This window comes from Hippocampus bargibanti, linkage group LG02 (assembly GCF_051943395.1).
Source record: "Hippocampus bargibanti isolate YZ-2025 linkage group LG02, ASM5194339v1, whole genome shotgun sequence".
Classification (NCBI taxonomy): domain Eukaryota; kingdom Metazoa; phylum Chordata; class Actinopteri; order Syngnathiformes; family Syngnathidae; genus Hippocampus; species Hippocampus bargibanti.
Window position 1 is genome coordinate 21667794 of NC_142735.1, and position 21823 is coordinate 21689616.

A 21823-nucleotide genomic window follows, 5' to 3' on the forward strand; every position below is an offset into this window, starting at 1 on the left:
GGCGAGCCGCCAATCATCTTCACACTTTACCGCCTCCTCTTCCTCCCCGGGCGCCAATCAGACGCCACGCAGCGCGCGGCCACGGGTGGCGCCAGACGCAGCGGAGGGCACGAGCCGACACGCGCTACCCCTCCCCCTTCCTGTCAGCGAGCATCAGCCTGCCAACAAGCCCCCCCAACCCCGCTTCACATCAGCTCTTCACCCCCCCCTCCCCTCCGCCGCGCCGTGAGGACGACGCACGTATTCGTTCATAACCTCCGCCATTATTCATCGCCCCCACCCCCCCTGCAGGGTCTCTCGCTGTCTCCACGCCACCTGCTAATTGAACTCCTTCCTCCTGCCTCGCGCGAGCTCGCTTGTGCCAAGCCCAGGTGATTATACGCCCCCCCACCCCCATTATCCATCACCCCCACCACCCCCCCCCCCTTCCCCGCCACTGACAGACCGACAAATCCCTCCCGGTGCTCCTCTCCCACCCTCCCTCCTCCTCCACTCTCCATCTCCTTCCCCGCCAGCCATGATCCGTGGCGGGCTAATTCCCAGACGGTCCTCCTCTTCCTCTTGTCGTCCTCGCGGGCCTGGTGAGTAGCCTCATCTCCTCCTCTTCTCCTTCTATGCGTGCGTGCGTGCGCGCGTTGGACCACCGCATGCCGCCTTCACGCTTTTTAGCCTTTTACGAGCCGCCTTCAAGATCCCCCCTCCCCCCTTGTCTTCCTCCCGCTGCGCCTGTGGGATAAAGGGGGAGGCGGTGTGAAGAAGGAGGAGGCGGCTGGGGGGGGGGGGAGCGTTAATGTGCCGCCCAGGAGAGTGGTTTCCTCTCACGGTCGGCGGCCGCCGTGACCTTCTGTCACGCTGACCGGATAATTAGTCCCACCTCCAGGGTGCGCTGCTGTCACACGACCGCTTCACCGCTATAGGTCAGAGGTCACAGGAAGTCAGCCTGTTTGTTTTGTAACCCCTTTGCAGGAAAGTAAACAAAAGGTGTGGGCGGCGGCCATGTCGGGCATGACGAGTGGCGTGTGCGTGGAGAGCGACCTGTCGTCCGTGCTGCAGCGAAGCTCCGCCTCTTCGCACCATCACCCCAATCACCACGGTTACGGGGGTCAAGGCCAGGTGAGTCCAAGACCATTTGAGTCATAAAATTTTGACGTTGCGTGAAACTGACAAGGGGGAAAAAAATCAAGTTTGTGTGAGGGGGCAATTTGTCGTGGGCGGGTCAACTTGTCAATAAATCTTGATCGGAAAGTTTCCGACAAATCCAAATTAAGCCAATCAAGCCTTAAAAAAATCAATTGACTCAAGTCACGTGATTTAAGCCCTTGCATAGCTTTTGATGTGACTTGAGTGACATGACACGTTGCTTCGTCAATTTTTGACGTGCTAAACGGTGAACCGAGTTTAGCTGTCATCAAGGCGCTTATCACGATAGATGACATGTCGTGACGGCTATCTTTCAAGTTGCAAACCTTACACGTTTGCCGGCCTTTTTCCGATTAATTGGTCCAAAATATAATCCGCAAATCCATATTTATTTTATATTTTATTTGAAGCGACTTTTGGATCATAACATACACACAGGTTGCCTTGTGCGTTTCATAATAAATAAAAAAAAGATTTTTAACATTACGTTTTAACTCTTTCACTGGCAGACGACGTGCAAAAATGTGTCCACTCCAGTGCCAGGGTTTTTGTCATTTTCACTCAAATTGCAGGACCCACAGAATATTGAGTTTTAGGACTACATCAATATTCAATGCATCATAAGAAACCTTGGACTTCTTTCATCAGAAAAAAAGTAATCTTCTAAATTAAGTGGGTCTGGAGTTATTTGAGCTTGAAATGGGGACAGTTGTCCAAATTACATTACAATACATACATCGTGATTTATATGGCTGTGAAAACTACATAAACATTCAATTCAGCGTAAGAAACATTACTCTCTTCTTTCATCAGAAAAAAGTTCATTCCTAAGTTATATGGGTCTGGAGTTATCTGAGCTTGAAATGGGGGCAGCTGTACAAAATACAATACTACATACATATTGGTTTCGATAGCACTTTAACAACAGCTGAAGCTAGAACAAAGCGCTAACATGGAAAAAAGGAAAATGCTGCCCCCTCGTGGAGGGGAAAATCATCGCCAGAGGTCTGACCAGGGCTTTATCAACAACCCCCTGCAAGAAAAACCAAAACCCGAACAAATTTGGGAATGGCGCTCCACGTCATATTTTCAATTTGTGACTAAATTCGGGAATGTCAGTGAATGAGTTAATTTTATGCGAGATCAGTAAGAGCGTCTTGATTGATTTGTTTTTGCGCCTTGTAGACTTTTAATTTGAAATTATCTCGTTATAATGTAGATGAATGAAAGAAATAAAAACAGACCTGGATGTGGTTTGTGTCCCCCACCACCCCCCAGGTGTCCACGCTGGCGCCCATGCTGGACTACAGCAGCGAGATGGACCGCTACCGCTCGTCCATCGCCAGTTTTTACAAGACCAACGTGGACGTGGGCAACTTCCCGCAGTCGGCCAAGCTGGCGGCGCGCTTGGCGGCGGCCGCCCCCATCTTCCCCCCCGCCGCCACCAGACTGGGGGCCATGGCCACGGCGCCCTGGGGCTGCCACGACAACGTCAACCACCCGGCGGCCGTCTTCTGGGGCCGACCCAAACCCGGCGGGGCGCACCACCGCCACCACCCGGCGGCCTCCGCCGGTCACATGACCCCCTCGCACCCCCACGGGAGCGCCATGGCCCAGGGCGGGGGGGCGGAGGACGGCGGGCGAACTGAAAAACACTCCGCCGCCTCACTTCCGGTCCCCCAAACGGCTCACCACCACCCCATGGCGGCCAGCAATGCCAACTTCCTGCCCGGCTACGGCGGCGACTGCGGCGCGGGCAAGCAGGGACACGCCCACCCCGATGTGATGGGCCTATCCGAGGGGGGCAGCTGCAACGGGGGCGGGGTTCTGGGAAGCGGCTTCCTGGGAGGACTGGGCTTACCCCCGGGAGTCATCGTCATGGCGATGGGTTCGACGGCGGCGGGCGGGATGTCGGACGCCGGCAGCGCCTTCCAGATGACGGGCGGCCAGCGGGGGCCCGCGGACTGCCAGCAGCACGCCGGCTCCTCGCCCTGCCCCTCCTCGTCCTCGCCCTCGTCGTCCGGCGTGGCCACGGGGGGCGCCGTCCTGTCGCCACCCTCCTCGTCGTCCTCATCGTCGTCGTCCAAGAGGAAGCGGAAGCGCTGCGGCGTGTGCGGACCGTGCCGGCGGCTCATCAACTGCGGCGTCTGCTCGTCCTGCCGCAACAGGAAGACAGGCCACCAGATCTGCAAGTTCAGGAAGTGCGAGGAACTCAAGAAGAAGCCCGGGGGAGGCGGAGGAGGGGCGCTCGAGGTAAGGCTCGGCCCTCGGAACCCGTGGTGTCATTAAACGCCGACAGGTGCAGGTACACCACGTTCCGCCACTCCAGCCAACTGAGTATTTTGCGCTGCTCTTCAAGGCAATTTCGGATTCCTTCACTGCCAATTTCAGTCAATCGTGATTTCAAATCCGTATGAAGCAAAAGGACAAAAATGTTTTTCTTTTCAAGATTAATTCTAGTTCCTGATTTAGGCTCATTTGGATTAGCCTTTATTAGTCTCACAGTGGAGACATTTAGATTTCACAGCAGCAAAGCGATGAAAGAAAGAGGAAAGGAAAGAAAGAAGTAGAAAAACAAAATACAGGAGCCGCTTTTAAGGCAGCCACTCTCGCCACGTCATCTCAAAGTCAAACAACAACAAAAGAACAAATAATGTGACACAACACAAAAGATAGTCATTCAATCTTAAGCACTTGCGCAAAAATCCTAACAAACGTTGCGTTTTCAAAATAAAATGTCAAATTTGAAGGCCCTCACACTGGTCGCCATCTTCTGTCCATACAACGCCACTGTCACACCATTTTCTTTTTTGTTCTTCAATAGCGGGTTCATTAATGATAATTAGAACTATTTCAGCTAGAATATTATGTTGTTACAATCAACAACTGTGTGGACCAGTTTTTTATTTTGAAGGATCAACATGAGGCAAAATTGGCATTATTTGCCTCCCGTTTTCTTTTCGTACTATCTAAATTTGTGTGTATGTGTGTGTGGCTCAATTAATGAGTGTTGCCGGACCTGGACGACATCTTCATTCATCCTCACTTCCTCCCGTGAGAGTCGCTACAAACCGTAGCTAATTAGCGCACACACTCTCACACACACACACACACACCCGACAGGATCCCCATGTGTTAGCACATTAGGCTAATCTTTGGCAATTACACGCGAATTGAAGCCGTGAAGTTAGCGTGAGTTGCGACATGGCGTGCACATGTGTGTGTGTGTGTGTGTGTGTGTGTGTGTGTGTGTGTGTGTGTGTGTGTGTGTGTGTGTGTGTGTGTGTGTGTGTGTGTGTGTGTGTGTGGTCAGAAGGTTTATGGAGTTGCTCACACATTTTTGTTTTTTCTTTAGAGGCCGCCATCTGTCCCGACCGGCGAGGCTTTCCGGTGGTTCTTCTAGTCGGCCCCCCGGGGGGGTTTAAACAAGAAGCTACGCTGGCACGCTGGCACTGGACTGAGGGCACAAGGTGCCCGCCCGTTGGCTGCTTGCGGTGGAGAAATCCGTGTGTCGCTCCTTTTTTAAAAAAAAAAAAAAGACAAGTGACTGATTATTTAGTGATTTTTTTTTTTAATCTGATGCAAACATATTTTTCATATATCAGTTTTACGATGAGGAAAATATATAAAACAAATTCCAGTAAAATATAAAAATGTAATGGATTGATGTGGTAGCAGCTAGCATGCTAGTAATGATTATCCCCAAACGTCAATGTGACGCAAAGCTAATTAAATATTTAATCAATTTCAATCGGACCTTTTTTTAAATTTCGCATTAATCTGAAGTCTCAAATTGAATTATTAAAAATCATATATTGATATTATTTGACTGTAAAGTGTCCTTGAGAGTTTTGAAAGGCACTTACAAATAAAATGCATTATTATTATTATATGCCACTGTTACGCTGATTGGTGTTGAATTTAAAGATAATTTTTTCTTGATTAATCGACAACTAAGTGAACATAAATGTAAATGACAAATATTTGAATCTTTCAGTTTCTTAAATCATTCACTGCAACGTGCAAAAATGTGTCCACTCCATTTTCACTCAAATTGCAGGACCCACAGTCCAGTTGAGTTTTAGGACTACATCAATATTCAATGCGTCATAAGAAACCTTAGACTTCTTTCATCAGAAAAAAAGTAATTTCCTAAATTAAGTGGGTCTGGAGTTATTTGAGCTTGAAATGGGGACAGTTGTCCAAAATACATTATATATACCTAACCCCACCCAAAAAAATCAATGCATAACTTGGATTAAATTGATGATTAAAATCCTTTGAGGCTTGAATTTTTTTTTTAACTCAGGCAGTTTTTCTCATTTTTTGGATCAAGGATTAAAAAAGACATAAGTAATCAGTCACTGTGTCATTTTTGTTGATTGGTTGCCAATCCAAGATGTCGGACGAAAGATACACGGATTTGACAAGGCGTCCGTGATGACGTTGTGTGAACAACCTCAACAGAGCACACCACTTCTTTTTCTTCAACCGCCGACAATGATCCGGCAAGACTTGGCGTGGGACGCGTTTCAAACGCTAACTTTCCTCAGGCGGACTACAAGTACCACAAATGTGCTGGTGGAAAAGACAAAAATGACAACAAGGAACGAGGAAGTGTCAGCAATGGCTGCCGCGCGTGCGCGCCAGCCATTGGATCATAGTGCGTGCTCGTCAACCCCCATACTGGCGAGGCAGAACGCCGGTCGTCCTTGACAACAGAGCGCTTTGTTGCTAGGAAACTGCTAACAATGGACCAGCACTTGTGTGCTCCGATGTGGGCGTGGCGGGGAAAATGCTTCCACACAATGATGGACATGTTTAAATCCCTTGAAAGTGTTTATTGTCATCACCTTTGTGCGCGTGTGTATGCGTGCGCGCGTGCGTGTGGTCATCCACATACTCACTGTTACCCAATTTCACATTAAAAACACTTAAAAAACACTTTCGGTATATTTTGAAACACTCGGTGGCGCCATCCGGTGGCCATAAATGAACATGGTTGGATTTGAATGGAGTCCTGGGCACGTTTCCATGGAAACAGGGTTGAACGTCAAGAAGGCAGTACAAAAGCACAATTGGAGCCACGGTTGGGAGAGAGAGAGAGAGAGCAGTGACATCAGAGGGGGCATGACATGATGGAAGGGGAGGGAGGGGCGCTGATAGAAGGGGAAGGCGGGGCAATGAGGGAAGGGGAGGACAGGGTGCTGAGGTCATCCCCGGCAGTCGGGTCCATTTGGAAGAGGTCAGTGGTGTGAGATAGTAAGTCAAGGGAGGAGGAAGGCGGGAAAAAGCTGGCCTCTTCCTCCTGGTCGCCTTCATCCAGAAGTTTGAGTGGCGGCGCCGGCATCAGTGGGGAGGGGTCGCTTCTTACCTGGCAGGCGGCCGCTTGCTCAAGATTTGAAAAGCTGCCGTCCTGAACGTCCGCCATCGTGTCCGAGACGACGGCGCGGTCCGATTGCACCAATGGGACGACGGGAAGACACCACGACTCGTCTTCGTCGTTGCTGCTGTCCAGCGTGATGACGGGCGGCATCCTGCAACAGCGACAGCGTATGTCAAGATTGGTCGGTTCTCAAATTTTGGCTGAAAAAAAAAAACAAAAACAAACAAACGGCACCTGGAAAAACCGATTTGTTTCCGGTATTGCTATATTTGTTGTTGTACAAATTCACTGGTGCGTAGGTCGCCATTTTGAAAGGACATTAATTTCATCTGTGATGTATGTCATGCATATTAGCATAATTGACAATAAACTGACTTTGACCATTAATGTTTTTATTTATCTACTTATCCACTTATTTATTTACTCATATTTATTGTATTTTCATTCATTGTTGGTGTTTTTATTTAGGTATGTATATATCTATATTTATTGTATTTTCATTCACCGTTGGTGTTTTTAATTTATTTATCTACTTATTCACTTATTATGTTTATTTATTCATTGAACTTGCATTCACGGTTGGTGTTTTTATTTATGTATTTATTTATATTTATTTATTTACTGCATTTTCATTCACCATTGGTGTTTTAATTTACCTACTTATCCACCTATTTAGTTGTTTATTATATTGTATTATTTATAGATTGTGTTTTCATTCACTGTTCATGTTTTCATGTATGTATTGTGATGTCACGAGAGGCCGGGTCCTGGAGGGGAAATATATTCCCCTAAGGTGGCTCCACCCAGAGAGAGTTTTGGCCCCATCTGGTAGAAGGCAGCAATCCAAACCCCACACCCGTGGCTGATCACGGCTTGATTGGCATGCAAGGCTTTTAAGGCAGAGAGTCTCTGAGTGCGGTGGCCGGGGAGACAAGCTCCATTGTTGTCCTCTGTGGAGAAACACCGAAAAACCGATTGCTGCATGGAACTCGTCGCCAGTTGGGACCATAACACGGAACACCAGATTTGGAACCTTGCTAATGGTGGCTGTCATGATCTGGTTGGCGAACAACGGGGGGCGCTGTCGGCCCCGCCTGCACCTGCACAGGTGCTGGTCGTCCCGATCAGATTGGTGACCAACGGGTAGTGACGTCAGCCCCGCAGACAGCCTCGCAGGTGCTGGTCGTTATAATCACTGACACTTAAAAGGACACCCGGCATGACCATCCGGTGTCGATTCATTGTTTGCTGCATGCTGTGCATGTGTTTGTTTAACCTTGGCGGACTTTTACTTTTGGTCTTCTTTTGCTACTTTGTATTTTTTCCATTCTGATGTTTCACATTTTGTTCCTGCTGACCTTTAATTTAATACAATTTGTCAAACAACCTCCTACTCACTCCTGCCTGCTTCTTGGGATCCGCACCCGCCATCACCACCTCGCAAACCGTGACAGAATGAACCGACCAACCATCGGATCCCGCAGGTACATCGGACCCGTCTCATTTCCACCCTGTGCCTGGCAATGCTACGTCCACGTTAGCCCGAGCCTCGTCGAGTTTGAATTGCATCACTGGACGAGCCGTAACGTCCACGTAAACGTCTGGCCAAGACCTCCTTCCAGGTGGCCGTCCAGGGTGACACTGGGTGTCTGGCATTGCACGCCCACGTCCAGCCACGCTGTCGTCGTGCATGACGAATTGAGTCTCATCCACGACGAGCCGTGCAACGTACGCGTCAATGTCAGTCCGAGACCCCACTCACCGCTGGATCCCGGAGCGGCTCTGGACTGGTCTCGTTCCCCCGGTGCCGGGCAGTTCACGCCCACGTCGGCGTCCGGCCGAGTCCCGGTCCCATACGGCCGTACGGGGTGCCATTCTGCGCCTGGCAGTTCGACGTCCACGTTGAGCCATGCGCCGTCGCGTGAACGTGCGAGAGGGATCGCACTCACGCCCACGACGCTCCGTGCCGCGTCTTCGTCCACCCCAGGCCGAGTCCCGTTCCCATCAGGCCGCCGCCCGTCGTATGCTGGAGAGGCAGCGGTTGCCCTCTCCACCGACCGTTCCCTGGCGAGTGGACCTTTTGGGAGACTGTTGGGACTTCTGGAAGCAGCCCCTTGAAGGGGGGGTACTGTCATGATCTGGTTGCCGACCAACGGGGGGCGCTGTCGGCCCCGCCTACACCTGCACAGGTGCTGGTTGTCCCGATCAGATTGGTGACCAACGGGTAGTGACGTCAGCCCTGCAGACAGCCTCGCAGGTGCTGGTCGTTATAATCACTGACGCTTAAAAGGACACCTGGCACGACCATCCGGTGACGGTTCATTGTTTGCTGCTTGTTTGCTGCATGCTGTGCATGTGTTTGTTTAACCTTGGCGGACTTTTACTTTTGGTCTTCTTTTGCTACTTTGTATTTTTTCCATTCTGATGTTTCACATTTTGTTCCTGCTGACCTTTAATTTAATACAATTTGTCAAACAACCCCCTACTCACTCCTGCCTGCTTCTTGGGATCCGCACCCGCATCACCACCTCGCAAACCGTGACAGTGGCTAGGCTACCTAGGAAGGACATCAAGAGGGGTGAGGCCTAGAAACACATGGAAAAGAACTCTGTCTTCAGTTTCACCTCAGAAGAGACTTTATTATGATTTAAGAGTTGGAAGGGACGCTATTCTTGCCTTTTTGCTTGTGAATTCCCCCTGAAAGCCTTTATTAAAATCTTTGTTTGCATTCAAATCTGTCGCCCATTGCACTCCTTGTCCTGCCCCGCTGAGAGCTAGCCTCTCATGACATCACAATATGTATTTATATTTATTTATTTAGTGTATTTTCAATCACCATTGTTCTTTTTATTTATTTATCTAATTATTTATATTTAGTTATAGCATTTTCATTCATTGTTGGTGATTTAATGTATTTATTTTATTTTCATTTCCATTGTTGTTTTTATTTCTTGATCTACATATTTATTTTTTATTGTATTTTCATTCACTGTTGTTTTTATTTATGTATTTATTATTTGCTCATTTACTTTACGTGTGTGTGTGTGTGTGTGTGTGTCAGAATGTTTCTGTTATTGGATTCTGGTTGTGACGAAAATGTGGCTTTGATTGATTGGTTGTCATGGTAATTTAATTTTATTATTATCTTTTTTACCTGGCGGGTCGCTGGGTTTTACGATGCCGCTTGGGTGAAGCGGTGCCTTCAAACACAATCTCCACACTGGGACTGCGCTCATGTTGGAGCCCTCTTGCGCTGCGGGGTGGGCAAAAAAAGGATTTGAAGAAATGAAAAAAATGCCATGAAAAAAGTAGAGGGTGAGAAGCTCTGACCTGTTGCTACCAGCGGCCATCTTGCCCGAGTCGCTCTTTCTCTTACTGCGCCCCGTCCCTCGCTGCCTGTTGCCGGGGTGGCTGCGCTCGTCCAGGTGTCGGCTCTTGTACTTCCTCTTCCCGCTGGGTTTCTCCGTACCGGAGCGCGACGGTGAGAGAGGGGATGGCGGTCGCGGCGAAGAGGAGCAGTTGGGGGAAGAGGAGGATGAACAGGACAATGAGGAGGAGAACGAGGAGGAAGAGGAGGAAAATCCCCAGCTGTAGTCCGGCGGGCTGAGGGCCAGAGGAGAACCAGACTCCAGGCTGGAGTAGGAAAGGCATCGCATCATGGCGGGATAAATGGAGCGGTTGGGGTTGGCCAAAGTGCCGCGTTTCCTGCTATGCCTTTTCTTTTTCTTCTTCTTTTTGTCAGCAGGCGTCTGCGGCGGCGGACTGAGCGTGTAGATTGAACTCAGCGAACCCACCGCAGGCTGCTCCTTTTCCTGGCAGGCGGCCGAAGTGGAGGGCGGGACGGCGGGCGACGAGCGCTCAGAGTCGGACGACAGGTGCACGAGTTCCGGCGTGCGTTCGGCCATGGGCTTTTTGTAGCCCACAATCATACATTCCCCCTCGTCCTCCTGAGGGGCGGGGCTGGAGGGGAGCGACGTCAAGGTGGCCGAGTGCGAGGGCCCCGGTGTCTGGTCTCGGCGCCGCTCTTCCTCCCCCTCCTCTTCGGAGATGGTGATGACGGAGCTGGAAGCGGAGACACTGGCGTCGGCGGCCGGCGGATGGTAGGCGGCGTGGACGTCGTACTCGTCCAAGCTGAGCGGCGAGCGGGCGAAGCAAAGCAGCTCGTGGAGGAAGTGCTGCGTTTGCGCCAACAAAAATGGCTGCAGTTCCTCCCCCATGGCGGCAGCATCCTCCAAGCCGCGGCGAGCCATTCGCGCGTCAATGAAATCATGCACGGGGTCCACCAGCGAGCCGCGGGAGCCGTACAGCACCGTCAGCTCGCGCCTCAGCCAAGACCGCAGTCTGTCCAGCTGGCGGGGATCCCGGCGGAAGCCGTCCAGCGAAATGTCTCGCTGCAGCTCGGTGGCGCTGGCGCCCGCCACGCCGTTCACTCGGATGCCGCCGCGATAAAGGGCACGTCGAAAGGCCACCATCTCGCCCTCCCTCAGACGGCGCACCGCCACCCCTTCTCGCTGCAGACGCAGCCGGGCGGCCAATCGGGCGACGAGGCGATGCGAAGCTCGACCAGCTGCGGTTTCACCGAGGCCCGACAGGCCATCAAATGCGACGCCGCGATCGCCGTCCGGGTCGGGGTGATGTGAGGTCAGAGGAAGCGGAGGGACGTCCAGATACCACTCCCACACGCCCTGCTCGTCCTCGCTCCTCCCCGCTCCTCCCGCTTCTCTTCGCCGGCTCCTGGTGGAGGGCTCGGGGGGATCGGCCACCCGGTGCCTTCTCAGCATGAGCCTCAACTGGTCACTCCTCGCCGCCGACGCCATGGCGGCCACCATGGCCACGGTGGCCGCCATACTGCTGCCAGTGGGGGTGGGTCGTAACGTGTACTCCTTGAAGTCGTCCTCGGCGCGAACTGAGTGCAATATGGAGGTGAAGGGCTGCTTGCACAGAGGACACTCGGCCTTGTTGTGTGACCACTCTTGTATGCATGGAAAACAGAAGCGGTGGAGGCAGCGGTCCAAATACGCCATGTTGTTGAAGCGATCCAGGCAGATGGGACACTTGGAATCGGGCGACGCCTCTGCCGATGTCACAGCTGCTCGGGCCGACGGCACGGGAGAAGAAAATCCGGCCGCCGGCGTTTCGGCGTTTGTCTTCTTCTTCCTGCGACTTCCCCGGCTCCTCTCGGCTTCCTCGGGCGGCCGATTGCCACGGTTTCTGTTATTGTTGTTGGCGTTGCGCCGCCGAACGCGCAGCTTCATCGCCGTGGGGGCCATCACCTGAGCGCACAAGAGATGCAACTTTGTCTACGTTTGTGGAAAAACAATATTTTTGCGACCAAATTGAAGCAGAAAGAGACAACAACACGATTTACAGTGTTTTAGGCATAATCTAACGACATTGCTCATTGTTAATAAATAATCGTTATTTAGCATGAGGCAACAGGAGTAATAATAATAATACTTTTCATTTATAAGCGCATTTCAAAGCTCTCGTGGTCCCTTTACAATCAGAAAACAAGCACAATAAAACAACAGATACAATTATAATTAATACAAGAAGAGATAAAACTACACCGAGAATGTGATTTAGAATAGTTGGGTTAAAATGGGGGGAAGAGAATCAATATTACGGGTGTTGGGCGGAAGTGAGTTTTAGAGTTTGAGTAGAGCCTCACTCTGTCAAATAAAAGTGAAGTTCAGATAATATGTGAAAACAATTTTAGCAATAAAACAAAGTGTGAGGCGATGTTACAGGAACACACAAAAACTGGGTAGGTTCATCCTTTCAATCGTTGAGACCTTCAAGTTCCTGGGAATCACAGTCTGCCAGGACATGAAGTGGGAGGTCAACACCAACTCTATCCTGAAAAAGGCCCAACAGAGAATGTACTTCCTGAGGCTACTAAAGAAGCATGGCCTGCCACAGGAGGTGCTGCAACACTTCTACACGGCTGTCATCGAATCCATCCTGTGTTCTTCCATCACTGTTTGGTTCGGGGCCGCCACAAAAATGGACAAAATCCGACTTCAACGGACAGTTAGGACGGCGGAAAAAAATCATTGGCACCGCCCTACCCACTCTCGAGGACTTGCACACTGCAAGAATCCAAACTAGGGCGCGGAAAATCCTGCTGGACCCTCCGCACCCTGCCCACCACCTTTTCCAGCTACTCCCCTCAGGCAGGCGCTACCGATCCATGCGCACCAAATCCAGCAGACATTTAAACAGCTTCTTCCCCCAAGCCATTAACTCTTTGAACTCTTTGAACTCTTTCAACAGTAGCCAAAATGGAACTGTATAGTGCCACTTAGCAGTTTTTTTTTTTGCCGACGATACTAGTGCAGCGTGTTCTACCGGAAACAAATTCCTTGTGTGTTCTACATACTTGGCAATAAAGATGATTCTGATTCTGATAACTGCTTCAGAAACCAATGAAGATGCAGAATAGTAGCTAAGATCGAATGACAGTCTGTGTCTTGTGTTGTGTCATATTATTATTTATTTTGACTTTAATAGTTTGTTTTTCTATTTCTTTCTCCTTTGCTCTTCCTTTGGGAATGTGAGACGAATAAATAATGTCATCATCATCATATTAGCCGCTTAATTTGTCTGCTATTCCAGTGCAAGATTGGATACGACCCGTTCATAATAACAGATATTCTCGGGACTACATTTGATCATGTTTGATGATTATGTTAGCATGCTATGGCGGTTAGCTTCCATACCTGCTCGCGATAACTCTTCGTTGCTCGACCCGGCACCTTTTCATGAGGGTCTCGCTTCTCAGTCGGCAGCCAGATTTGAGCTTTCACGATTCTCGACCTCGGGGGATTTTAGGAGGAGAAGAACACCTCATTCCCGTCAAAACATTAGTGACTTTTTGTGGATTCTTGGCCGCCAAACGGACAGCTGAGGTGTAGCTGCTTCTTGCGGCTTCGCCTACACGTCATCAGAGGTGGACGGAAGCGGAAGACCTTGAGGACCCGGATATTCCCACCTCCCCTTCATGATGCAGTTCAGAGAGAAGCCATCCTGAACGGGTTATCATGTTACTGTTATACGCCAGCGCGTTTGCCATATTAGATGTGGCAAACACGTTATCTTTCGAGTGAGGTTTTGTAGTCAGAAATGTTAATTTGCACGTTTTGTTACAACTCGAATGGTATTTAATGTCAATTTTTACTGCTCGAGTCAATGAATGGATTCTGGTTTTTATTTGCATTTTATTTGCAAATTTCCCCATAGTGGGACGAATAAAGGTTTTCTCATTCTGATTTTACGGTACATATGCTATGGATAATTGATACCTGTTTATCACAAATGTCGACTCACCATTATGAATTGTACTGAAATGCCCTCTTTTGTGTTCATGGATTGACAACGTGGCTGATTCTCTTCATTTTTTTATTCCCACAAGCGTTTCCAAGAAACTGAATCCATATTATCTCAGGATTTGTGATCAGCCACAGTTTTTGCCCAGCCACCCAACACACTGTCTGATTTTTAACCTTGAATCCTTGAAGCACTCATACCCTATGGTGTGCAACGTTCTTTTGAGCCAGTGATTCTCTCTGTTCCTTGCTCTTCCTTCTCAAACACATCATCCTTTCAACATCCATCCATCCATCCATTTTCCGTACCGCTTATTCCTCATTAGGGTCGCTGGGGGTGCTGAAGCCTATCTCAGCTGTCTTCCGTGTCAGGGGACACCCTGACATACAATTAAATATTTACAAGGCTTCATTGCTACACAATTGATTATGTTGGTACGTTTTAATTTCAAAGGCAACATATTGAAATTTAAACCATTATATATTTATGCCCTACCAGTGACGTGCAGTGAGCGGAGGCAGATGAGGCATTTAAATATCAAATAACAAAATTAATTAAAGTTATATTTATTTAGTGATTTGTACTTTAACGTTCTTTTCCATTTAACTTCACCATTTTTGGATTATTTTTTTTTCAAAATCGCTGAATTTTCACATTTACCGTTCAAATACTAAGTAGAGACGAGCCGGCTGAGCCTCACCATGCATTGCGCAATGACTATGCTAACTGTGCTGGCTTGCTCTGCAGTGAGACCGCATTGGTGTCCTTCTGCATATCGCTATTAAAGCGTTCAAACACGTTTAGTATATGAACTAAATTTCTACAGTTTAGCTGGTGTGTATAACAGTCACTGTACATTATAAACACTGCACTACAGTGTTTATTTCATTTTTATCAAAACTGTGTGCATAGGTGAGGCAAACAGTTCTCCTGCCTCATGACAGGGGTCGTTGGTGATTAGAGATTCTTCTTGCGACTCCTCGGCTGCAGAACAATAGAATTAGTGACAGCAAGCTACAGTAAACAGTTAGCAAGTTAAGTGCAACCATCCAGTCATTTTTTTCGTGTTGCTTATTTTCAGAATGGTGGATTACATATCTAAATTGAAAGAATTTTCTAAACTGGACTTTCAATCGAAGGAGGAGATAATTATTAAAGGAAGACCAACACCAGACTGTATAGCAACACCAGCTGAAAATGGCGCGTCACAGCAACATCCGTGACACTCTGACGAAGGCGGAAGTAGTCGCCGAAACATGTCAGGTATTTGAACACCTACAATACACTGTCTGTAAGTAAGGAATCTGCTTAACATTAACACCGGACTGTATAGCTCACAAACGGTGAGGGATGAATGTAAATCTCCCGGGCAGCTTCTCAGCTTTTTGGCCAAGAAGGATCTCATTGAAACTATTCCTGAAGCGACAAAGTTGCTCCAGCTCGTGCTCACTCTTCCAGCTACGACAGCATCAGTGGAGCGGCATTCTCAGCACTGAAAAGACTGAAAACATACAGTCGGAACAGGACTGATCAAAGACGACTTTCTTCACTGGCAGTGATCTCCATTGAGACAGAGAGACTTGGACTTCATTTATAAGTAAAGGTAACACGATAATAACATTTTTTAAATTCTTATTTTCTATGCTACAGTTGGTATACAGTATATGAAGAATGCTGACATGACATTTTAAACAAAACACGTTAACCGTTGCCAATCAAATGGTGAATAAGCTACTCTGTGGAGTTCATACGTTTGTAAATCTGACTGATGACATCAGTGCCTCACCAGCCATGAACCTCACCGCACGTCACTGTGCCCTACTTCGTCTGAGAAAAACTGAATTTTAAGTTTGTTGGCTGCTTTCGGGACCCACGCTAATACACAGTTGGCTAAAATAGTTTAGTTTACCTTGCTCCGTTTTTAAACACAAGCAGTGAGTTCCTCAGACAAACACATCCACTTGATTTTCACTTAAAATTTCTGTGATCAATATGTTAGTGTTTTTTGATGTTGGTGTTTGTCCATGACTCCCTCAAAAACGTAATATTTAAGAACAATATATATAAAAATATTGAGAACTAATAACAGAGGTTATATGTGTAGGACCTTTGGCATCACGTGACTAACTGTTGTTATAAAATCACGTTGGCTGACCTTGATGTTATGCATTGTTGCTATGGTGATGCTCCCCATGCCATACCGACCTTGTTTAAGGAACAGTGTTGAGATGACTCACACAACTTCAGTTGCCATGACGACCCTAACTTCCCAGTTCTCGCACAAATGCAGACACATGCTGAATGTTGATGATGATACGGAAGCACGTTGGATTCCCGAATAATAATAATAATAATAATAATAATAATAATAATAATAATAATAAATTGTATTTATAAGCACCTTTCAAAACTCTCAGTTTCTTGCTTTTTTATTGAGCCATCCTCAAGCAAGGACATTATACACATATCCCACAATGCATCACCGCAAGTGAAATTCACACAATTCATAGAAACATCTATAAAAATAGAGCTATTGTACAAACAAGGAGGTCACATGACTTTTCACCCTCATGCAGAAAAGTTGATTGGTCTCATCCAAGCGTCCGACTCCCAGCATGCAACTGCCGGGCCCACGTGCGTGTTATCAGGAGACCAAAAGTGAACCTCCTTTAGGTCCTGAAGTTTTTGCAAACCCCGTCGCCACGGCACACTCGGCGAGATGCCGCCGCTCACACAGCGTTTACAGCCAGCGAATAGGCGGCCATCATCTGCGCTCTCAGCTGCTGCTTGACGTGCACACGCCCGTGTCGCTTCCTCTCATCACTGCGTGCAAAGCGTTTGCCGCACACGTCGCAAGAAAAGGGTTTTTCGCCCGTGTGTGTGCGCGTGTGCGTGGTCAGGTGGTCGCTACGGCTGAAGCTCCTTGCACACACAGTGCACTGGAATGGTTTCTGTCCTGTGTGGACCCGCACGTGCCTGTTGAGTTCGTCCGAGCGTGAGAAGCGTCGCTCACAACCTTCCACGGAGCACGGGAACGCCTTGGCCTTCACGACACTCTTGGCGAGAACTTTACGGCCCTTCCGGGACACTTTAGCGCCCGTTGGTACACTGGTCGGGAAGGCGCCGTGGAGGAGCGACGATAGGAGGTCAGGGTCCAGGGTGGAGGGGATGTCCACCTCCATTTTGACACGGTCTGCTTCACTGCCAACCTTCCAGTTCTTCAGCCAGTCCTCCGGCGCCACCACTTCCTGCTTGACTTCCAAGGCTTTCATCTCACCCTGGCTGCCATCTTGGCTCAGCAGAGCCTCAATCAAGTCCGGAGTGGCCGGTGTTGCCAGGTAGTCGGCCCCGCAGCTGGACCCGGAAGACTCGCTCTTCACTGTAACCAAGGGGGAAGCGCCGGTGTCCTCCTGCTGCTCCATTTCGGTGCAAATTCCGACAATCTCTGTAATCATATTGAGGATGGCGTCCGCCGTGCTGCTCAGCCCCACGGCTGCAGGTGCGGCGGATTCAACCAGGAAGCTGCCGTTGAAATCGAGGGAGGGCGAGAGCGAGTCCGAGTCGCTGAAGTCAGAGAAGAAATCTGAGTCGGAGGCGTCCGTTGCAGGCGAGACAACTGGAGTGCGACAGAAGAAGTGGGGGGAGTGGGGGGGTTGTTATTATTGCATAACAGCACGGTGACATCAGCACGCAAGCAACAAGAAGATGATGATGATGATGATGATGATGATGATGATGATGATGATGATGAGGTTTCGGCAACTCACCTGTTAGGTCGGTTTCATTAACATCGGAGTAGTTCGACTCCACACTGTTCACCCATGCGCTGCACGCATCCTCAAAGTCGGACAGGAAGTTGCAGTGACGTTCGGCAAGCATGGCGGTAAAAAAAAAAGAGGTTGAAATTCCTTCTGAGTAGTTTTCGGGGCGGGATGATGCGTCCAGAGTTTTGGGTCGCTGCGCTCACTCTGTGCCAAGGATGCCGAGATTCTGTGTTGGCCGGCTCTTTTATATCCTCCGTTTCCGTGGCAATGCTGGCATTTCCTCATTGGCGGAGAGCGGCGCGAGGGATTCCCCCCACCGTGCACGTCAAGAATGCCCAAACATGGCCGACTTCCTGCGGTGACGGCGGGCATCCCCGCGCCATAAAAGGAGCGGCGGGCTTTCCTCACTGCGGCAGTGCATCTGACACCCGCTGCAGTTACATCCATGAAGTGTGTGTGTGTGTGTGTGTGTGTGTGTGTGTTGTTGCTTCCTGTTTGAATGAAAATCTGCACCGACCTCGAGTGTAAGGACCAACAGTGTCCGACAAACACACAACACTCAGTTTTGCCGCAGAGGATTGGATGTGGTTTCCATGGCGACAAGGTGGACATTCACAAGTTGAATAATCAAAGATGCCCCCCCAAAATGCTCGGGAGCGCCCACTAGTGGTTGTTGTTTCCATGGTAACCCATCTGAACCCTGGGCTTTTTATCATAGCATCCAATGATCAACATTTGCTTCGGGTTGGTATGCGCCGTGATATCAGCAAGGTCGCCTGACGCAGACAAACACATGTACCCGACCTCCAAACGGCGCAAGGTCTCTCCAGCCCTCAGACTTTAAAAGACGAGGCACTCGGGTTTTGTATTTACTTCCTCGATATGGTGGACTATGTCTTTCCCGTGACCGTCTCGCCGCTCCTTGTAGTCCTCCTCGTCCTCACCACAGTTGCCATCCTGGCGACGCTGTGTCAGCGCTCCAGCGGGATCCCCGGCCTACCTTGGATGCCTGTCGTTGGCAGTCTCCCTTGGATGAGGGGGACCATACCCCCACACCTGCTCTTTATGAAGTTTGGCCGAAAGTGAGACCCTGAACTTGTAGACAGGCACGGTCTCAAGCATCTTACTCAAGATTGTGCATGTGTACCAGGTACGGGCCGTTGTTTGAGTTCTACCTGGGACCGCATCGCACCGTGGTGGTCAACAACCAGGACTATGCCAGAGAAGTTTTGCTGAAGCGAGGACGAGACTTTGCCGGGCGACCCAGCATGGTGACGCTCCGTGAAGACGTCGGGTGTTTCCATTTTGTGCCATACGTCAACTATGGTTACGTTCGGTAGGTGACCACCGATTTGCTGACTCGTGGCGGGAAAGACATTGCCTTCTCAGACTACTCGCCGCTATGGAAGCTGCATCGCCGCCTGGTGCATAGTTCCTTCGCTCTGTTTGGAGAAGGAAGCAATCGGCTGCAGGATATCGGTAGGTAGAGTTGAGCCTCAGATCACAAATCCACCTCATGAGTAAAATTATCAGGCAAATATTGCTTTGGTTGTGTGACTGAAAACAGAATACCTTTATTTCCATTCATTTTTATTGTGAAACGTGTTTTGGAACAAATAAAATTTGTAACGTGAGTTTCTACGGACCTCCTGGTTTATGGCTATGACATTTTTCCAGTTCTGGCCGAGGTGGACAGCCTGTGCGCAGAGCTGCTGTCCGGCGATGGGCGGAGCTTCGATCCGTCACTGGCAGTAACCACGGCCGTCACCAACGTGGTGTGTGCGCTGGTGTTCGGCACCACCTACAAACATGGCGACAGAGAGCTGCAGGAGGTGATGCACTATAATGACGGCATTGTGCAGACGATCACCAGGGGAGGACTGGTCGACATCTTCTCCTGGATGAAGGTACAAGACGGCCCATTGGTGAAACTCCCGCATCTCACATGTTTCTGCGGCAATTAAGGTGTTCCCTAACGAGTCGCTGAACAAGCTACGGGCCTGCATCAGCGTACGAGATCGTCATCTCACACAAAAACTGAAAGAACACAAGGTGAAGGATGTAAGGAGGAGGCATCAAGTTCTCGTAGATTACAACCTGCCACTGAGCAAAGTATAACCTCCAGGCGACGCTGAGCGAAGGTGAACCTCGAGATCTCTTAGATGCCTTGCTGAAGGGTCAAGGTTCACCCGGGCCGGATGGGGCGGTCATTACGGACGACCATGTGCTGATGACGGCGGCGGAGGCCTTTGGTGCCGGTGTGGAGACTACATCCACCACGCTGCTATGGATCCTGGCCTACCTGCTGCACCATCCAGAGGTGCAGGGTTACAATTGCTTTCAGTGAGACGCCACATTTGATGACTGAAGATGTGAGGCACCTCCTGCAGGTCCAGGAAAAAGCACAGAGGGAACTTGATGAGGAAGTGGGCGAACGAGCTGTGCGTGCGGCGGACCGCGGGAGACTCCCTTATCTGGATAGCATCATCAACGAGGGGATGCGGATCCGACCGGTGAGCCCGGTCTTGATCCCGCACATCGCCATGACGGACAGCAGGTACACCAGACTCATTCAAAGTCCGGACTGGGGGCCAATTGTGGCCCATGGTCAATTTTAATTTGAGCCTCCGTCATAAAATCAATAGCCTCTGGCCTGCATGTAGAATAAATATATTGGGCAGTAGCGCTGTTACCTGAGTGTGCTAAGTGCTGCCATCTAGAGGCTCAATTAGTAGATGAGTCATTGACTGAATGAGCCCCCCAATTTTCAAAATGGCGATTTTCAAAACGTTTAAACATTTTTTTCTAAAATGGCAACAATCAACAAAACAACAATTACTTCTGTTCAACTGTTAGTGTTAAAAAAAAATTGAAGATAAGTGAGTATTAAATTTCCAGTGTTAATTCAATTTTGATATACCAACATGTTTCAAATCAACCAAAACACATACTTAAGATAGCTGAAATTAAAATAAAAAATCAAATATGAAAAACAGAATGGCTCACTGAAATGTACAGACCGTGCACTAGGTACGAACATTGGAGTTACGAACAAGGGTACATACAAACATTTTGAGTAACATAGATAGTATTCTCCCCAGTTGTACATGTACATATATTTATAGAGCATATGTTTTATTAATACAGTAAAGTCTCGTTATATCGATATTCAAGGGAGTCCGAAAAAATATCAATATAACCGGGACTATCGATATATCCGACCCTGCGCGCATGTAATTTTCTCCGTGCGTGCATAGAAATAGTATCGATATAACCGGGACTATCGATATATCCGATATCGATATAACGAGACTTTACTGTATTTTATTTTTCAGTACAAACCAATGCAGGTTACTTATGCAAACCTTATATAAACCTTAAACATACATTTCATACAAAATATAGCACTGAAGCAACTTAAGAACAAATTCACCTTACGAACGAACGTTTGGAATGTATCTCGTTCATAAGTTGGGGAGCGTCTGTAAATTATTTGGTGTAATATGTAAAGAATGTCCGCCAAAGTTGCCCCCCCCCCCTACATTTTTAACACACCAAAACTGGCCCCCTTTGCAAAAATTTTGGACACCCACCAAACATTCCCAGATGGGTGCAGTCTCCACCTGTGAGCTGACATCAGTCTCTAACCGCAGCATCGGATGTCACACCATCTCCCGTGGGACTCGCGTGTTGGTCAACATGTGGGCCATCCATCATGACCCCAACCACTGGGACCAACCGGACTTGTTCAAACCAGGTAACCTATCCCAGCACACCAAAAAGGCATTAAAAATGAACTTTAAAAGTTATCATCAATCTTTTCCAGATCGCTTCCTTGATGACCAGGGTCAGCGTGTCACACCATCCTGTTTTCTGCCATTTGGGGCGGGGCCTCGCATCTGTGTGGGTGAATCGCTCGCGAGGATGGAGCTCTTCCTCTTCTTGTCCTCCATGCTTCAGAGAATGAGCTTTATGCTACCGAGTGGGGCTACTCCTCCAAACCTGCAGGGGCGTCTTGGCGTGGTATTACAGCCACTTCCTTATAAGGTTGCCGTCAAGCCGAGGGCGGGGTGGGACGTTAGCACTCACGTTAACTAGTCAATTGCTTATGAAAATGTCTTTTTTTAATCACTGATGATTAGCAAGATCCGAAATCATATGAAGTGCTTTAATAAACAATAGCGTTGTACACGTGATCCGTTTA

General features: G+C 48.8%; 4 protein-coding genes across 8 annotated transcripts; 2 read left to right on the forward strand and 2 right to left on the reverse strand.

The window, feature by feature from the left end:
* The first annotated feature begins 221 nt into the window (after window positions 1–221).
* On the forward strand, window positions 222–4635 carry LOC148901943 (uncharacterized). Of its 2 annotated transcripts, none has more exons than XM_088990099.1 (4): window positions 222–371; window positions 967–1113; window positions 2419–3393; window positions 4496–4635. In XM_088990099.1, exons 2-4 carry the CDS (start codon window positions 997–999, stop codon window positions 4541–4543), a joined length of 1140 nt encoding a protein of 379 aa, XP_088846225.1. In that variant the 5' UTR covers window positions 222–371; window positions 967–996; the 3' UTR covers window positions 4544–4635. The 2 variants fall into 2 exon arrangements, with proteins under 2 accessions (XP_088846225.1, XP_088846224.1); XM_088990098.1 differs by lacking the exon at window positions 222–371 and adding an exon at window positions 436–581.
* Window positions 3812–13457, reverse strand: LOC148901944 (uncharacterized). 2 transcript variants are annotated; one of them, XM_088990090.1, is made up of 5 exons: window positions 13249–13457; window positions 9857–11799; window positions 9681–9779; window positions 6515–6677; window positions 3812–4657 (listed from the first exon to the last, which is right to left on the reverse strand). In XM_088990090.1, exons 2-5 carry the CDS (start codon window positions 11794–11796, stop codon window positions 4574–4576), a joined length of 2286 nt encoding a protein of 761 aa, XP_088846216.1. In that variant the 5' UTR covers window positions 11797–11799; window positions 13249–13457; the 3' UTR covers window positions 3812–4573. The 2 variants fall into 2 exon arrangements, with proteins under 2 accessions (XP_088846216.1, XP_088846215.1); XM_088990089.1 differs by lacking the exon at window positions 3812–4657 and having other exon boundaries at window positions 5955–6677.
* A 1653-nt stretch (window positions 13458–15110) lies between these two features.
* On the forward strand, window positions 15111–21816 carry cyp17a2 (cytochrome P450, family 17, subfamily A, polypeptide 2). 3 transcript variants are annotated; one of them, XM_088990091.1, is made up of 10 exons: window positions 15111–15458; window positions 18548–18701; window positions 18770–18890; window positions 18960–19098; window positions 19297–19526; window positions 19585–19671; window positions 19745–19939; window positions 20010–20176; window positions 21273–21376; window positions 21446–21816. In XM_088990091.1, exons 2-10 carry the CDS (start codon window positions 18625–18627, stop codon window positions 21715–21717), a joined length of 1392 nt encoding a protein of 463 aa, XP_088846217.1. In that variant the 5' UTR covers window positions 15111–15458; window positions 18548–18624; the 3' UTR covers window positions 21718–21816. The 3 variants fall into 3 exon arrangements, with proteins under 3 accessions (XP_088846217.1, XP_088846219.1, XP_088846220.1); XM_088990093.1 differs by having other exon boundaries at window positions 15111–15452; XM_088990094.1 differs by lacking the exon at window positions 18548–18701.
* LOC148901946 (uncharacterized) lies at window positions 16269–18517 on the reverse strand. The gene is made up of 2 exons (XM_088990100.1): window positions 17623–18517; window positions 16269–17471 (listed from the first exon to the last, which is right to left on the reverse strand). The coding sequence occupies exons 1-2, from the start codon at window positions 17732–17734 to the stop codon at window positions 16585–16587; spliced, it is 999 nt and encodes a 332-aa protein (XP_088846226.1). The 5' UTR covers window positions 17735–18517; the 3' UTR covers window positions 16269–16584.
* Window positions 21817–21823: the final 7 nt, after the last annotated feature.

Excerpts from the sequence above, each read along its gene's own strand:
- LOC148901943 (XM_088990099.1), top strand. The coding sequence starts at position 997 with ATGTCGGGCATGACGAGTGGCGTGTGCGTGGAGAGCGACCTGTCGTCC. Across the intron at positions 1,114-2,418 it reads GTTACGGGGGTCAAGGCCAG|GTGTCCACGCTGGCGCCCAT; the intron begins GTGAGTCCAAGA and ends ACCACCCCCCAG. Across the intron at positions 3,394-4,495 it reads GCGGAGGAGGGGCGCTCGAG|AGGCCGCCATCTGTCCCGAC; the intron begins GTAAGGCTCGGC and ends TTTTTTCTTTAG.
- cyp17a2 (XM_088990091.1), top strand. The coding sequence starts at position 18,625 with ATGCCTGTCGTTGGCAGTCTCCCTTGGATGAGGGGGACCATACCCCCA. Across the intron at positions 18,702-18,769 it reads TTTATGAAGTTTGGCCGAAA|GTACGGGCCGTTGTTTGAGT; the intron begins GTGAGACCCTGA and ends CATGTGTACCAG. Across the intron at positions 20,177-21,272 it reads ATCGCCATGACGGACAGCAG|CATCGGATGTCACACCATCT; the intron begins GTACACCAGACT and ends CTCTAACCGCAG.
- LOC148901946 (XM_088990100.1), bottom strand. The coding sequence starts at position 17,734 with ATGCTTGCCGAACGTCACTGCAACTTCCTGTCCGACTTTGAGGATGCG. Across the intron at positions 17,472-17,622 it reads TAATGAAACCGACCTAACAG|TTGTCTCGCCTGCAACGGAC; the intron begins GTGAGTTGCCGA and ends GTCGCACTCCAG.
- LOC148901944 (XM_088990089.1), bottom strand. The coding sequence starts at position 11,796 with ATGGCCCCCACGGCGATGAAGCTGCGCGTTCGGCGGCGCAACGCCAAC. Across the intron at positions 9,780-9,856 it reads ATGGCCGCTGGTAGCAACAG|CGCAAGAGGGCTCCAACATG; the intron begins GTCAGAGCTTCT and ends CCCACCCCGCAG. Across the intron at positions 6,678-9,680 it reads AAAACCCAGCGACCCGCCAG|GATGCCGCCCGTCATCACGC; the intron begins GTAAAAAAGATA and ends TCGCTGTTGCAG.